This window comes from Oryctolagus cuniculus, chromosome 11 (assembly GCF_964237555.1).
Source record: "Oryctolagus cuniculus chromosome 11, mOryCun1.1, whole genome shotgun sequence".
Lineage (NCBI taxonomy): Eukaryota > Metazoa > Chordata > Mammalia > Lagomorpha > Leporidae > Oryctolagus > Oryctolagus cuniculus.
Window position 1 is genome coordinate 49,693,564 of NC_091442.1, and position 15,031 is coordinate 49,708,594.

Sequence of the window (15,031 nt, forward strand, 5' to 3'; positions counted from 1 at the left end):
ATGTCCTGCCCAAGATTCTGGCCAGTGCAAGGCAGCCAGGAGCACAGCCCTCTTTCACAAAGCAGTGGGGCACCAACAGGCTTGTTGAGGGGTGGGGGTAGGGAGGGTGGGGTGGCTGGCCCAAGGCCAAGGTCTCCTGTGTGCAGGGGTAGCAACCTGAGCTCATCAGGAGGGCAGTTAGGCCTGAGCCAGCAGCGGTGGGAATGTACAACCACTCTTGCACCTGTGTGGCTGAATGAGCTAGTGGTGTTAGTGCACACTCTGCTGGTGTGGGCCAGTACTACAGACAGGTCACCTGCTCTGATCATGGAACAGTCTGGGGGTGAGAGGGGGAGAGATTTCTCCCAGGCTCCTCTGTGGTGGAAGTAGCAGCCTCCTGGATCTGTCACTGTGCCCCACCATGCCACCTGCTGCATGCCGAGAGACTGTCTCACCTCAGTATCCGTGGAAGCTCAGGGCTCTTGTAGATGTACTTGTGCCTGTAGCCAAGGTCTGAATGAAAGGGGATAAACTGAACTTTGAAGTCTCGGAAGCTTCGCGATGGTGCTGCAATGTTGTAGAGCTGGAGGGAGGGAGACGTGGGTCAGAGCTGATATGGTGATGTGGCACAAAGAACACCAAATGGCAGCCCAAACTCTCCCGTGCACTGCTGCTGCTACAGCCTGTCCAGGGGTTGTACGGGCAGGAGCTGGCCCCAGTCCTGGCTCCTCACTCCTCTCACGGCCCTCGTGCCTCCCTGGCTGCCCCTTCCTCACAGGAGCGGCTGGGCATGAGGTATGGCAGGTGTACAGGCTGAGCTGTGTGTCCCGGGTCGGGGCCAGTCTACAGGCTCAGGACTTGTCCCAGCTTAGTCCCCTGCTTCCGCCTCTGGGGTGACCAGGGCTATGTGGGTCGGAGTGATGTGCGTTAGGAAGCATGGCTTTGTCCTCTGTGCCTTGCGCAGCCTAACGGCATGTGCAGAAGCAGAAGCCGCCAGCGAGGCCTGGCACCCCCTGCCCAGGCTCACCCAGTCCCTTGCCATGGCCAGCACCCAGATGGCACTCTCTCCTCACCCTTCACCACACAGCTAATCTAATCCTGCATCCAGCAGCAGTGTCAAGGCTGATTCAGCACCATGGGGTGCTGAGGCCCCACGGACAACATGGTACTCTGCTGGCAGTGCGATCCCGGAGGCAAGAAAACAAACTGGCAGTCTCTGTGTCCATCCACACAGCCCCACCCAGGGGTCAGGCCTGCACCCAGCCCTGCTGCCAGACCCGCCTGTGTGTGTGTGGGACCCACCTTTCTGCCGAGCTGGAAGGGCACGACTGGGTCGTCCTCGGCGTGCAGGATGAGCAGGGGACAGGAGATGTGCTTCACACTGTGGGGAGGGGGGCTCCGCTGAGACCCGGGCAGGGCAGGCTGCCCTCAGTCAGGGTCTGCGTACAGTCTCACTAAAGAACTAAAAGCTAGTTTCTTTGCTGTTTCTCTCCATATCTATTCCAAGCACCAGTCAACCTAGAGATCAATTCATTCACCAAACTTTGGCCCCTGTGTGTTTTCTGAAAACGAGAAATGATTATTCTTGCCAGTAGACATGTTCTTTGTAAGTTTATAAACAGGGAGTGGACGTGTAGCCTAGTGGTTAAGGTGCTTCTTGGCATGCAACTCCCAGCCAGCTTCCTGCTAATGCAGACCCTAGGAGGCAGTGGTGATAGCTAAAGTAACTGGGGTTCCTGCCACCCACATAGGTGGTGGACCTGTGGCTCCGGTTCTGGCCCCTGTGGACATGTGGGAGTGAACCAGCAGAAGGGAGTTCTCTGTGTCTCTCTGCTTCTCAAAAAAAAAAAAAAAAAAAAAAAAAAAAAATCTAAAATAACAACATTAGTGCAAATGAGGTTACTGTGAACCTGCTGGTAACAAACATTAGTACCCTCTAATTTCTCTTGGAAGATTGCTCCAGCTCTGATGAGTTACATTAAAACTTTTCACAGGCTCAATACACACAACCCGCTTCAGCACATCACTGAGTACCAGGACAAACCACAGGCCAGGGCTGGACATGGTGGGACTTCCTGCTCAGGCCCTCACTGGGTGGCCACCACAGTCATCTCCATCCTTATCCCTATAGGTCTGTGAGCTCCTGTGGGGAGTTCATGGCCCACGGATGCCCAAGCCCCTGTGCAGGCTGCATGGCTGCCAGCCACACGCACCACACACTCTCCCTATATGGGGCAGGGTGTTGATGTGTGCGTCCACTTGACCCGAGGCTTCTGAAGAAAGCAGCAAATGTTCAGAGTGGAACTTGCCCACCTGAATTCGGGAGGGTCTCCTGCCCACGAAGCCAGCCCTGACTTCCAGAAATGGGAGGGCTGGCATCCCCTGGGGATGGGGCCCTGAGGTCACCCATACGCCATCTCGCTTAGCTGGGAGGGTCAGGGCCAAGGATGGCTTCTTGAGCCACAGTAACTCACTTTAAAAAAAAAAAAAAAAAAAAGACTGATTCATTTATTTGAAAGGCAGAATGGCAGACAGAAGAGATCTTCTATCTACTGGTTCACCTGCCAGGTCTGGGTCAGGCAGAAGCCAGGATCCAGGAGCTCCATCCTGGTCTCCCATACAGGTTGCAGGGGCCCAGGTACTTGGGCCATCTTGCAATACTTTCCCAGGCACGTTAGCAGTGAGCTGGATCAAAAGTGGAGCAGCTGAGACTTGAACAGGCACTCTGATGCGGGATGCTGGCATCCGTGCCGTGGCTTAACCTGCTGTGCCACAATGCTGGTCCCTCACTTCTGTTTAAGAAGACACTCAGTTTACTCATAATTCTTTAAGTTCCAAAACATTTAGAAGTGAATTGTTTTGCTTATAACATTTGCAAAAAGTTTAATTTGCTCTATTTTTATTTTTTATTTATTTTTTATTTTTTGACAGGCAGAGTGGACAGTGAGAGAGAGACAGAGAGAAAGGTCTTCCTTTGCCATTGGTTCACCCTCCAATGGCTGCCGTGGCTGGTGCACTGCGGCCGGCGCACCGCGCTGATCCAATGGCAGGAGTCAGGTACTTATCCTGGTCTCTCATGGGGTGCAGGGCCCAAGTACTTGGGCCATCCTCCACTGCACTCCCCGGCCACAGCAGAGAGCTGGCCTAGAAGAGGGGCAACCGGGACAGAATCCGGCGCCCCGACCGGGACTAGAACCCGGTGTGCCGGCACCGCAAGGCGGAGGATTAGCCTAGTGAGCCGCGGCGCTGGCTCTATTTTTATTTTTAAAACCCAAACACATACTTGAAGGGGAAGAATACTCCATGTTTTCATATTCTTTCCAAAGTTTTGGGTTTTAAATGTTAAATGAATATTAAGTGTTTTTTTCCTTTCTTTTTTGAAAAAAACCTAAATTCATGAAATAAAAGAATATCACAAAGATGACGACTGGCAACAGAACCTCAAAGTGGCTTAGAGACAGTGCTTAACTATAACTTTTGGTTTACCTACCAGAAATATTTTTAATAATAAACTTTAGAACAACTTTGTGATGTTCATCAAATGGCTGAAGCAAACACTTAAGATGGCTGTTTCATTAGCTGTGTAGGAGTTCTGGTTTTCACAGATATAATGACTGTATACACAAAAATCATGGGCCTTAATGTAACTTTAATTCTTTACAAATTCCTTCCTCCTTCTCCACTTTCCCCGTTAGAAATCTGTCAGAGAACAGTGGTGGGGACCCTGGATCCCACCCTGTGTGGCCCAGCCTGGGGGCTGCCCGCGTTCTCTGGCAGAGTACTCACTTTTCGTCATTTGCAAATTTAATTCCGCTGCTGGTAATGGGATCAAGGAAGAACCAGTCAAAGCCAGGGAAGTAGCGATATATCTGGAGACAAGATGGAGACAGTTTTCAGAAGCATTAAAGAAAGCGTCCACCCAGAATCACAGGTCAGGGGGCTCAGACAGGTTAACTCTGGGGGTTAGAAAGTATTACTGTCAGCACAGCTGTGCTGGGCACCTGCCACCCAGCTCTGTCCCAGCTTTGCTGCTGGGCATGGGAGACTCACAGCCCAGGCCCCACAGGCTGGTCTGGGCCGGGTGCCTGCCAGACAGGGCTCCCGCCTCTCCAAAGCACAGCTAGCATCTAGCTCAGAAACCCGACTGCCCAGGACTCCACAGGGCCACCACCCCTGAGAAGTCGGGGGAGCATAGTCAGTTTTCTCACACAATTTCAGAGAAGAGCAATGCCGATAGAAGAAGACAAAATAAAGGCTGTTCTGTTCTGCCACAGAGCAACAGGAGACCAGGGTGGGTGCACTGACACAGCGTGCCCAGGACACAGGGCCGTGGGAAGGCGTGAATGGCTCCAAGGCTTCAGTCCTGGCTATGAGGGTGAGAGCTGGGGGCGGGGAATGCCCCATCTGATTCCCCACCAGGGCTCACCTGGGCTTCCCCTCAAGCTACCACTGGGAGGCCCGATTCCACAGGATACACAGAGCCTGGTTCCCAGGGACTGTCCAGTATACAGAGAGCTGTGAGCACCCATGGGCTTCCAAGGAGGGAGCCAGGACAGCAGTTGCTGTCTTGGTGAGCCCTGTGGCAACCACATCACGCTGGCCATAGCGCCACTGGGCCACTGTGCCCCACGGGTCACCATGCCACGTGGGCATGGCCTCTCATGAGTCTAGCCCCTCCTGGACACCCACCCGAGGGGCGCCCATCCCCTGGCTACCAAGTGGCAAGGTTTTCAGGCAGTTCTGCAGGCAGGCTGGGTCTGGCACTAGGATTTGTTTAAAATAAAACTGCTGTCATTATTTTTATCCTGTACTTACTTATAGCCATTTTATAAACATTTTATAAGCATTAATAGTGCAAATACATATTTCATATATAATATATATGAACATTTTTATGTAATACATAAATATTAATGGTGAAGATAAAATGATGTTTAATGAAATCTGTACTTGCCACTGAAAACGGGTGGCTCTTTGCTTCTTCGCGGATATTAGTGAATGGAGATTCTAAAATGAGGGCATCTGGAGGCGTCTCTAGAAAAACACAGAAATGACAGGGACCAGTGAGACGGGCAAGAAGCCAGTGACCCAGAAGCCCGGGTGCAGGCTCTGCAGGAGGAGCCTCACTCGGGACAGTGAGGTCAGGGTGCAGCTCCTCCGGCCAGGAACCCACCTCCGCGGGCCCCCCACTGCCGCCAGCCAGGCACAGGAGGTGCCTCGGGGTGCTTCTGCAGATGCCTGGGTGGGGAGGGCAGGCTTGGGTCAGCGCCGGGTGTCCTGCCCAACAGGAGTCTCCGGCAGGGGCTGGCTGCGTGAGTACTACAGAGGCTAAGTGCAAGGGCCCAGCATAACCCCCTTACCTCGCTCACACAGGCGCCGCACCAGATTTGTCGCCACTCTGGGAAGAAAAAATACAGTTCAGCTGAACGTGAGAAAAAATGTTTTAAACCGAAGTGCTGAGAAGCTGTGGGATATGTGGGGCCCCTGGTGGGGTGGGGTTTCAGGCAGGGGGTGAAAGAGGGAGTAAGATGCCCCCAGGGACCAGGAGCTGAGCCTGGCTCCCCTTAGACACGGTGACACTGACAGCCACGCTCTTGTCCCCATCTCCAGTCCCCAGGGTCCTCCTGGAGGTTGCTCCTTGCCTCCCCCCACCCCCAATTCTGGTTGTTGTGGGCACTGTAGACAGGAAGACAGTGTGCCAGGGCTGCCCCACCAGCTGGGGGTGGTGGTGGGGTCTGCCTGTATCTTTCCTAAAGGTGGTGGCCTTTGGCATGTGCCAGGCCTGGGGGTCTCCTGCTGTCCCAGGGTGACACTGCTGTCAACACTTGGTGAGTCCCCTGCACACAGCCACAGAGGATCTCCTGGAGCACACTGCCTGCTCTTCCCACATGGGGCAGCTGTGGGACTGTATCCCTGGGAGGAGCAAGAGGTTAGCAAGCACCAGGCCACTGTGCCTAAAGGAAAAGGTGGCAGAGAAGGGTGGCTGCTGAGGGGCGCAGCACCTGCGACCTGGGCAACAACGGCTCCTGTAAGGAGCTCTCTGTGGCAGAGGACACTCAGCGACCACTCCCTGTTCTCCTATGCCCCTTGTGGACTGAGCGTGGGTTAAGTGGGTTAAGTGGCCGAGCTGCTTACAAACACCCCTGGCTTGCATGTGTGGACTCTGTGGCCAGCACACACATGCCGGGGTCAGGGAAGATGAAGCCCAATCCACTGTAGGACACACGCACTCCCCACTTGTGCCCTGTAGACCCCTCCTGGGGGCATAGCCTCCCCCAGAAGCATTCACCTCCAAATCTGTGGCCCACACGTGTCGTGGGTCACTTCTGGGCATGAGGAGTTAAGGCAGCTCATGCCCTCGGTGGTCTCCTGTGCCGCTGCACCCCCACCACGGGAACAGGGACAAGGCATGCTGGGACTGAGCGTGTCATGGGCCCAGGGGCAGGCAGGGCACCTGGAGGTCCCAGACTCTCTTCCCATCCTGGGCTGCACAGTGCCCATGGAGACCTGCCGCTGCTAGAGGCCGCTTCCTGCTGTGAACTCTTACCCGGTGCCCAGGGAATGGCCCCAGATATACACAGGGTTGTCACCGCTTCTTGCTTTGATCCAGTCAAAAACGTGGAGTGCGTCGTAGGTCATGCCTCGCTCGGACGGCGTCCCCACCGAGTCCCCCCAGCCTGGCGGGAACAGCAGGAGGAGGAAGTCAGATGTGGTTTAGGGAATCGGGGGGGGTCACGGTCCAGAGGCCTGCCCCTGAAGCATCTGTGCTCCCACCAGGGCCCAGCAGCAGAGTGGGCAGTGGCGGAGGGCAAGCAGCGGCCTTCCTTCCCCCGCCGGCACCCTCCCCTGCCCCTCACTGGGTAGACAAAAAGTCAAGGTCTCCTGCCCCGGTCACTCTAAGTGGGTGGGCTGCACATTTGATGAGTGAGAAGCAGGATGGCCAAGTCAGCAAAATGCACCACAGAACCGCAGACGCGTGCCTGCCAGAGCCTGCACAGCACCAGCAGCTTCAGGGCTCTCGCTGGCCAGGCTGGACAGGCCCAGTCCCCGCAGCCCAGACCGCAGGGCCCACAGAAGGGTCGGGACGAGCAGTGGGGGCTCAGGATGCTCTGGGGAAGCACGGAGGAGATTTCAGGCTCAAAGTAACTCAGATCCTCCCCAAAGGCCCCTCTCAGCAATCCCCAGCAAAGGTCAAGTGTGATTGTCTTTCTGGCGGCTCAGCAGTGAGTCATCAGCAAATGATCTGAAAGCCCCGCAAGTCAGAAGAGCTGGTTGTGCTGCATAAGCAAAGCCCACGTTAGTGCAGCGGGGCTGGCTGCTCCCCCCAGAAACTGGAGCAGGAGAGGGGGAGGGAGCGATGTATTAGAACAGGCCCAGGGAACACGGAGACAGAGACACACAGAGATAGAGTGTGTGTGTTGGGGGGAGACAGAGGTTGGGGTAAAGACACACACAGAGAAAAGAGAGACAGAGATAGAGGCAGGTGCAAAGACACACAGGCAAGGGGTATGGGGGCAGGGACAGAGAGACACACACAGAGTCAGAGGCAGGCAAGGTGATCTCTCGTACCCTGTGGAAAGACAGACACTCAACAAGAACTGAGCACTTCTAGTGCCTGTGGGATTTTGTTTCCCGACAGAAGTGTGGGGAGGTGAATGGCACCCTTAGGCCTCTGATATGCAGGAGGAATGGACATTGGGACGAGAGGGTGGACTATGTTCCACAACTCTCTTCTATAAAAGAGCCATTCTCATGGTCAGCAGAGTGGGGGCCCTCCCACAGACGCCCGTGCCCTAATCTCTGGCAGCTATGAATATGCTGGGTCACGTGGGGGCTGGACCACCTGGGTGGGCCCAAAGCAACCCCAGAGTGTTCACAGTGTTCAAGAGCAACACCACCTGAGCCTCAGCGGGCCTCTGCAGGCTCAGAACCTGGAAGGGCCGGGGACGAGGGAGGTGGGCGCCTCCAGGACCTGGGAAAGGAGATGCTTTCCGGAAGCTCCTGCAGGAACGCAGCTAACACCTGCATTTCAGCCCAAGTGGCTACAGGTTTTTGACTTTCTGACCTCCAGAATGACAAGAAAATAAACCTGTGGAGCCTGCGTTGTGGCAAAGTGGGTAAAGCTGCCACCTGCAGTGCTGGCATTCCCATACAGGTGCCGGTTCCAGTCCCGGCTGCTCCACTTCTGACCCAGCTCTTTGCCACGGCCTGGGAAAGCAGTGAAAGATGGCCCAAGTGCTTAGGCCTCTGCATCCGCGTGGGAGACCTGGAAGAAGCTCCAGGCTCCTGGCTTCGGATCAGCCCAGCTCCAGCCATTGCGGCCATCTGGGGAATGAACCAGTAGATGGAGGACTTCTCTCTCTCTGTCTCTACCTCTACCTCTCTATAACTGTGCCTTTCAAATAAAGAGGCTAAGTTTGTGGCAATCTGACACAGCCAGCCAGAGGAGAAGAACACACCCCTGATGTGATGCCAACACCCGCCAGAGTCCCCCTCCAGAAGGTCAAGGTGGACAGCTGAGCAGCCTTCATCATCCCTTCAGTGTCCAGGCGAGGACTGTAGGGAGGATGTTCCTTCCCACAGCTGCTCACAGCGGACACACAGTGCCCTCCTGCTGCTCAGGGTGGGATGCTCCCAGTGTTCAGCAGGCTGCAGGTTCTCCATCTATCAGTGGCAAGCCTGATTCATTCCAGAAAGAAGGCAGGATGGGGCCGGCGCTATGGCGTAGCGGGTAAAGCTGCCAACTGTGGTGCCGGCATCCCATATGTGCGCCAGTTTGAGACCCAGCTGCTCCACTTCTGATCCAGCTCTCTGCTATGGCCTGGGAAAGCAGTAGAAGATGGCCCAAGTCCTTGGGCCCCTGCACCCGCATGGGAGACCTGGAAGGAGCTCCTGGATCCCGGCTTCGGAACAGCCCAGCTCTGGCCGTTGCGGCCGTTTGGAGTGAACCAGCACATACAAGACCTCTCTCTCTGCCTCTCTGTAACTCTGACTTTCAAGCAAATAAATGCATCTTTTTTAAAAAAAAAAGGAAGAAAGAAAGAAGGCAGGCTGAGGGGCAGAGAAATCTCTCTCTCTGTTTCCCTAATTTCAACAAAGCAAGCTCTGCTGAACATAAAACATGCCTGATGTCCAGCTTCAGGGCGCGTCTTAGTCCACTGAAGACAACAGGCAGTATTCTCACAGAGGGCATGTGTTGCGAGGGGCTCCAGGAGCTGGTGCCACCCCTGTAAGGAGTGACTCCCAGGTGTTCACCATCAGGTGCCATGTCAGGAAATCCTGCACTCAAGACCAGCCTCAGGAGAGACCCACTGCCTTCCCCACCCCTGGACACAGCTGCCATCGCCACAGGGCCGCACATGGCAAAAGCTGCGAGGTTTGCTTCAAGCCTGTTAGAGTGAGGAGCCTGCAGAGGTGGAAGTGAGCTCAATACAAGTAAAGGAAGAAAAAAAAACTCACCTCTGTAGTCAAAGGTGACCACATGGTAACCAAGGGAACTCAGAACCTGCAACGTCAAAAAGAAACATCATCTGATGTCAGATTGCAGGCGACTTGCCTGGGCCTATACCCAGATTCCTGTCTTTAGCACTGCTCATAGTAGGGACTTTAGTGTGTAACTCCCATGTCAACCCAACAAAAACCAGAAGCCAGAGGCTGCTACAGGCTGCCTGGAGTGTTCAGGGACCCGGCAGAGGCTCCTTGGGTCCCCGGGACAGTACTGGCTCTGGGTGCTGGGCAGCCACACAGTCAGCCTCTTCTGGGGCAAACAGCTCTCAGGTGCCACCAGCAGGCCCTGTCCCCTCCCTGTGAATGTGGGTCCCTAGGGGAGACTGTGCAGCACAGAGACTGCAAACCAACACCTCTGAGATTCTAAGGTTTTGTTGAAACTTTTCATTGTTATTTAAAAAAAAATTTATTCTGTGTCGGTCAGCTGAGCTTTCTCATTTAGATCTCTACCTGTGTGCTCCACCCCACGCCCTAGCTGGGTGTGCCCAGAGCGATGTGGGAGATTGTGGCACCACCCCAGTCACCCAGAGCCCCTGCTCCCCTCCTTAGGAAGAGTTAGGGTGCTCCCAGACCACACCCAGCCCTCTGCAGAGCCTGTACCCAGAGCACACCAGCTCCAGGCCTTCCAGGCCATGCCAGGGTAAATCATTTTATGACCCGGAACCTCAAAGGAGGACCAGAGACTTCCTAAACACTCCCTGTTTCTGGTTCAGGTTATTCAAGGGGAAAAAACCTCCAACAGTCCCAGGCCAGCTGAAGCCACACACCTTTGTGTTCTTCCTTTGGCCTTGTCAGGAGAGTGGCGTGGGTGGGCAGGTGGGGGCCCCAGGACACCACACCAATGGCTTCCCCCAGACCCCACACATCACACGATGTTTAGGTCTGCGTGCCCGGCCTGTCTGTGTGCCCCCTTTCCCTGGGGCCTCACATAGGCATCTCTACCCTGTCTGCCAATTCCAAATGTCTCCTGTGTAAGAGGCAGTACAACAGGAAGAAGGCATCACAGTCCAGCCCCTCCACTGCAGGCGATGCTGAAAAGCCCAACAGTGATGAACTCTCAGGCTGCAGAGCTAGGGGGACCCCCCTCCTCTGCTGTGGATACAACTCCCCAGGTGTGTGGCACTCACCTTGTAGAGCTCGACCCGGTGGTCGCCGCCCCTGGAAAACAGAAGAAAACAGGAAGTGGAGGTGGATCCTCCTAAAGCCCACTCCCACGCCAGTCCTGGGGAGTCTAGGACCTCTAGGATTTAGCCCCCAGGCCCCACACCAGCAGGGGCTGGCAGCTGGTGGATGAACGGCCTCCTTCCTTGGGTCCCCTCGCATGGCACCACACTTGCCTCTGGCAGTATTCGCTGTCCTAGGTGTCAGTCTTCACACTCTGGGAAGATGTCTACTTATTACTTTTACTTTTTAAGTGACACACATCTATAGTGACACAGGTGCTCCCCATGTGTTCACGCTCCTGGACATACAAAAACATGCCGTGGTGCCTCTGAAAATGTTGTGGAGTTTGCAGGAAGCCCCTGGCCAGCCGTCAGAGTGGTCTCCCAGCCTCTCGCCAGCAGACAAGGGTTCTCTTGGTCAGATCTTACTCAGGCTGATGGCTCTGTAGGTTGAGGGAGGCCACAGCCAGGATCAAGAGAGCAGGCCGCACAGGGGTGGTGATGAAACCCACACTATGGGCCAGGCCTGGGGGAGTGAGAGGACCCAAATTCTCCGAAAGTGACACTGTCTCAGCAAACATGAAGCCACAGGCGGGCTTTGCCTTTTTTTTGTCATGTGATTTGGCGTTGCCAAAGTGAACTTATTTAAGTACAGTACAGCTCTCTTATTTATAGGAAGTGGCTGCAACAGCTGTCTGCAGCCACTCGGTCTATGAAAAGCAGAAGAGGAACCGGTACAGCCCGTCCCAGACAAAGGCGGGGGCCAGCCACACGGCGCATGTGTGACTCAGTGGCCAGGCTCTCGTCCTTGGCACAGAGAGCATCCTCGTGGGCCCTGCTTCTGGGCGCTCTCCACAATGCCCTCCGCAAACCTCTGCCATGGGACACCCACCCAGGCCCGGTCGTCCCCTCCAGATAGGGCCATGCATTGTTTTCCTGGCTGGTCCTGCCTACAAAATGTCTGGCCCTGCAGCCTGCCGCCCGCCAGCGAGGCCCCGGTGCCACGCTGACACTCCTGCCCAGGCCGGCCTCGGTGCTGTCCCCTCCTGGCTCTCCCACACGAGACCCACTGTGCAGAAACAGCAGCCTGGTGGTTTTCAAAGAATGCTTTGCTCAGAAAGCGCACGCCCCTCCCCCACTCCCATCCTGGCTCTCCCCGGCAGCCCTTGTGAACAGCATCACATGGTGTGGAAGGAACACTGTGCTGTCTGGAGGCAGGGACAGTGGCTCCAGTTCATGCTGGTCTGAAGGACGAGCCGTTAAACCCACCCACCGATGGCCCTGGGATAAAATCAGGCAAGGCCTTGACTCGCCAGAGGGAGTATGTGCTTCATCCCTGACCGTGAGGGGTGGATCCTGGTGCTACAGCAGGAAGCACACAGCTCATATGGAGGGGCAGCCCAGGAGGACGCACACTAAGCCGCAGTCTCTGCTGGCCACCCTTGGCTCCAGCCATCCCCTCCTGCTCTTCCCTCTTCTCTCAGCATGCACTTCCTTTTTACTAGGGAGCTGCTCCACCTCCTAGGGCTATCCTGGCTCTGGCTTCACCCGCCTGTGCCCTGGACAGACTGAGAGGTCACTGGTCAACTGGGTGACAGATGTAGAGAAGTGGACAGGCAACACTGGCCCAAGGGCACACTGCAGCTGTAGCTAAGTGTCATCATGACCCCTCTACTGAGTGACAAGCGTCCTCAGGCTCAGAACCCATAGGCCAACAGACGGTGACCTATGAGATTACAGCAGGAAGGAGGAAGTACCCCCGCTGGCCCTCCTGCATCCCAGTGCCAAGTGAGCTTCAGACAGGGGCGTCTGGGTGCAGCTCCTCACAATCACCCCACTCTGGTCCCCAGGGAGGCAGGGCCGGGGTGGGGGGTTCCCTTTGCAGAAGACACTTGCCAGCAATTGACGCGCAGCCCTGCCTGGAGAGGAGCCTGTTGGATGCTACTACACGTAAACGTCGCCTGAGCGCCACCTTTCCCCATCCCAGAGGACCCTACCTTGTCCCTTCCCGGGATGTTCTCATCACTGCTGTGGGCCAGAACCAGGGCATTCCCACCCCAAAGAGGAGCTGTGCTCTACAGGGGACATCCACTGAATGGGCTCCTGCGCCTCACCTGGTACCTGCATTCCCGTGCAGGTACAGAATGATGGGCTGGCTAGAAGCCAAGGCGTCCTCATACCACATCTGGTCCTTCCCTTGGGCATTCTTCCACCAGATGGCGGGGATGGTGTGCCTGCAGGGAGAAGCAGAGGCAAGCGGTCACATGCCGAACAGCTGAGAGCAGCGAGCAACAGAGACCAGCTGCCTTCAGGAGGGTCACCACAATCACTCAGCAGCTGACGGCTTCAGAGGAAGCAGCTCCAGACTGGCAAGCGGCCCTGTGAAACAAGAGCTTTCCTGGTAGCGGTTACCAGCGATGGAGGAGGCACGTGTGCTGGAGCAGTAGCCATCCTCATTCCTCACTGGAATGTGGGAAGAACACTAGAAAAATCCGAGTGGGTCCCATCATTTCCCCTACTCTTTTTTTTTTTTTTTTTAAGATGTATTTGAAAGGCAGAGTTACAGAGAGGCAGAAAGAGAGAGAGAGAGAAAGAGAGAGTATCTTCCATCTGCTGGTTCACTCCCCAGATGGCCACAATGGCCAGAGCTGCACCAAACCAAAGCCAGGAGCCAGGAGCTTCTTCTAGGTCTCCCATGGATGCAGGGGCCCAAGGACCTGGGCCATCTTCCACTGCTTTCCCAGGCCATAGCAGAGACTGGATTGGAAGTGGAGCAGCCAAGGACTTGAACCGGCGCCCATATGGGATGCTGGCACTGAAGGCAGTGGCTTTACCTGCTACGCCACAGCACAGGCCTTGTCCCCTACTCTTAAAGCATCTAATTCTAACTCACAGTGGATTGGAAACAGTACTGGCAATAGTTGCATGAGCTAACCTGGCAGCCAGACACCTTGTCCCCCTTGTAGGCCCTGATTCCCTGAGCTGGCCTATGGACCATCCTGGCATAGTCCAAGCCCAGCCTGGCCAGGCAATTGGACACTGTGGTCTATCCATCCAAGTCCTCCTCCTTGGAGGTACCCACACTGATTTTAACTCAGGCAAACCTTCTCTGGTGACCGGTAATTTACATGGGAGCTGTCAGTGTGTTCAGCCCGCATCACCACCTCCTGCACAATGCGACTAGATCCACAGGAACACAGCCGGGGGCTGGCCAACTCCCGCCAGATACCTTTGGGCGAAAACAAGTAGGGTTGGGGACAGAAGGTGGAACACTGCATAGTGCCCGATGCATGCAGCAAGCCAGTCAGGGTGAGAGACAGTCAGAAAGCAACAAGACTCCGACTTCAATGTCAATAACTAAGAAAAAAAAAAAAGCTTGCGTTAGGTTCTTCACCAAGGGTCAACTGTAACCGTCTGCATGTCCTCTCGTCGCGTATCTGGAATGGGCTCGTCCACGTGAGCAGCTTCTCACAGCACCTCGTTACAGAAGCATCTCACACACACAGTGGCTTTCTAAGACAGTGGGAAGAGACTTACAGCTAGGGAAAAGCAAAGCCAGCTAGGTAGGTAAACGGGCAACGGTTCAGAGCTGCCTCTGAAGGAATTAAAAAGGAAATGCCACAGCGAGGCTGAGCAATTTCAATCCAGTTGCTACAAGAAACACCACTTGTCTACAGAAAAAAATACGGTATGTTCCAAGGACACAGAGCTGTCACAAGGTTTGGGACCGATTTAAATTTATGGCTAATGGTTGGATGTTTGGTGCAGGGGTGAAGACATCACTTGGGATACCCACATCCTATACAGGAGCGCCTGAATTCAAGTCTTAGCTCTGCTCCCAATTCTAGTTGCCTGCAAATGCACACTCTAGGAGGCAGCAGGTGACAGCACAAGCAGTTGGGTCTCTGTCACACATATGCGAGATCTGGATTGAGTTCCAGGCTGCTGGCTTCAGCCTGGCCCAGCCCGGCAGCTGCAGGCCCTGGGGCATGAACCATCAGGTGGGAGCTCTCTGTCCGTGTGTCTCTCTGCCTCTTAAATAAATAATAACAACAAAAAAAGCCCACACAACTCTGGGTTTGTGATTGATTCAGTGCGTACATTCTGTTTCTAGCTTGTGTTTTGTTTTGCTGAAAGTAAAACTCTCTAAAAATAATAACTCAGCTCACAAAGGCCTTGCTGCTGTGAAAGCCTCAGAATAGAGTCTGGTGCTATTCAGCCTGCACAATCAGGCTCAGATGCAGCTGAGATCTGCCCTTTAGAACAGGAGTGGGTGAAAATAAAAACGAGCAAGCACAATTTCAGAGACCGATGTCAAGGACAACACTGGCTAAGCTGAATAGGGCCCTTTCCCGCCTCCGGGAGAGGCCCACAGAGCTGCC

At 55.0% G+C, this 15,031-nt stretch overlaps 1 protein-coding gene across 1 annotated transcript in view; it reads right to left on the bottom strand.

Annotated features, from left to right (window-relative positions):
* Nucleotides 1-15,031, bottom strand: part of ABHD12 (abhydrolase domain containing 12, lysophospholipase) — a 90,574-nt gene that overhangs the window by 1,212 nt on the left and 74,331 nt on the right. The window contains exons 4-12 of the mRNA XM_008275443.4: nt 12,764-12,883; nt 10,614-10,644; nt 9,439-9,484; nt 6,527-6,656; nt 5,340-5,377; nt 4,934-5,013; nt 3,766-3,848; nt 1,282-1,360; nt 435-562 (exon numbers count right to left, since the gene is read on the bottom strand). Coding sequence (XP_008273665.2) covers nt 435-562; nt 1,282-1,360; nt 3,766-3,848; nt 4,934-5,013; nt 5,340-5,377; nt 6,527-6,656; nt 9,439-9,484; nt 10,614-10,644; nt 12,764-12,883 — 735 coding nt within the window. The remainder of the gene's footprint in view (nt 1-434; nt 563-1,281; nt 1,361-3,765; nt 3,849-4,933; nt 5,014-5,339; nt 5,378-6,526; nt 6,657-9,438; nt 9,485-10,613; nt 10,645-12,763; nt 12,884-15,031) is intronic.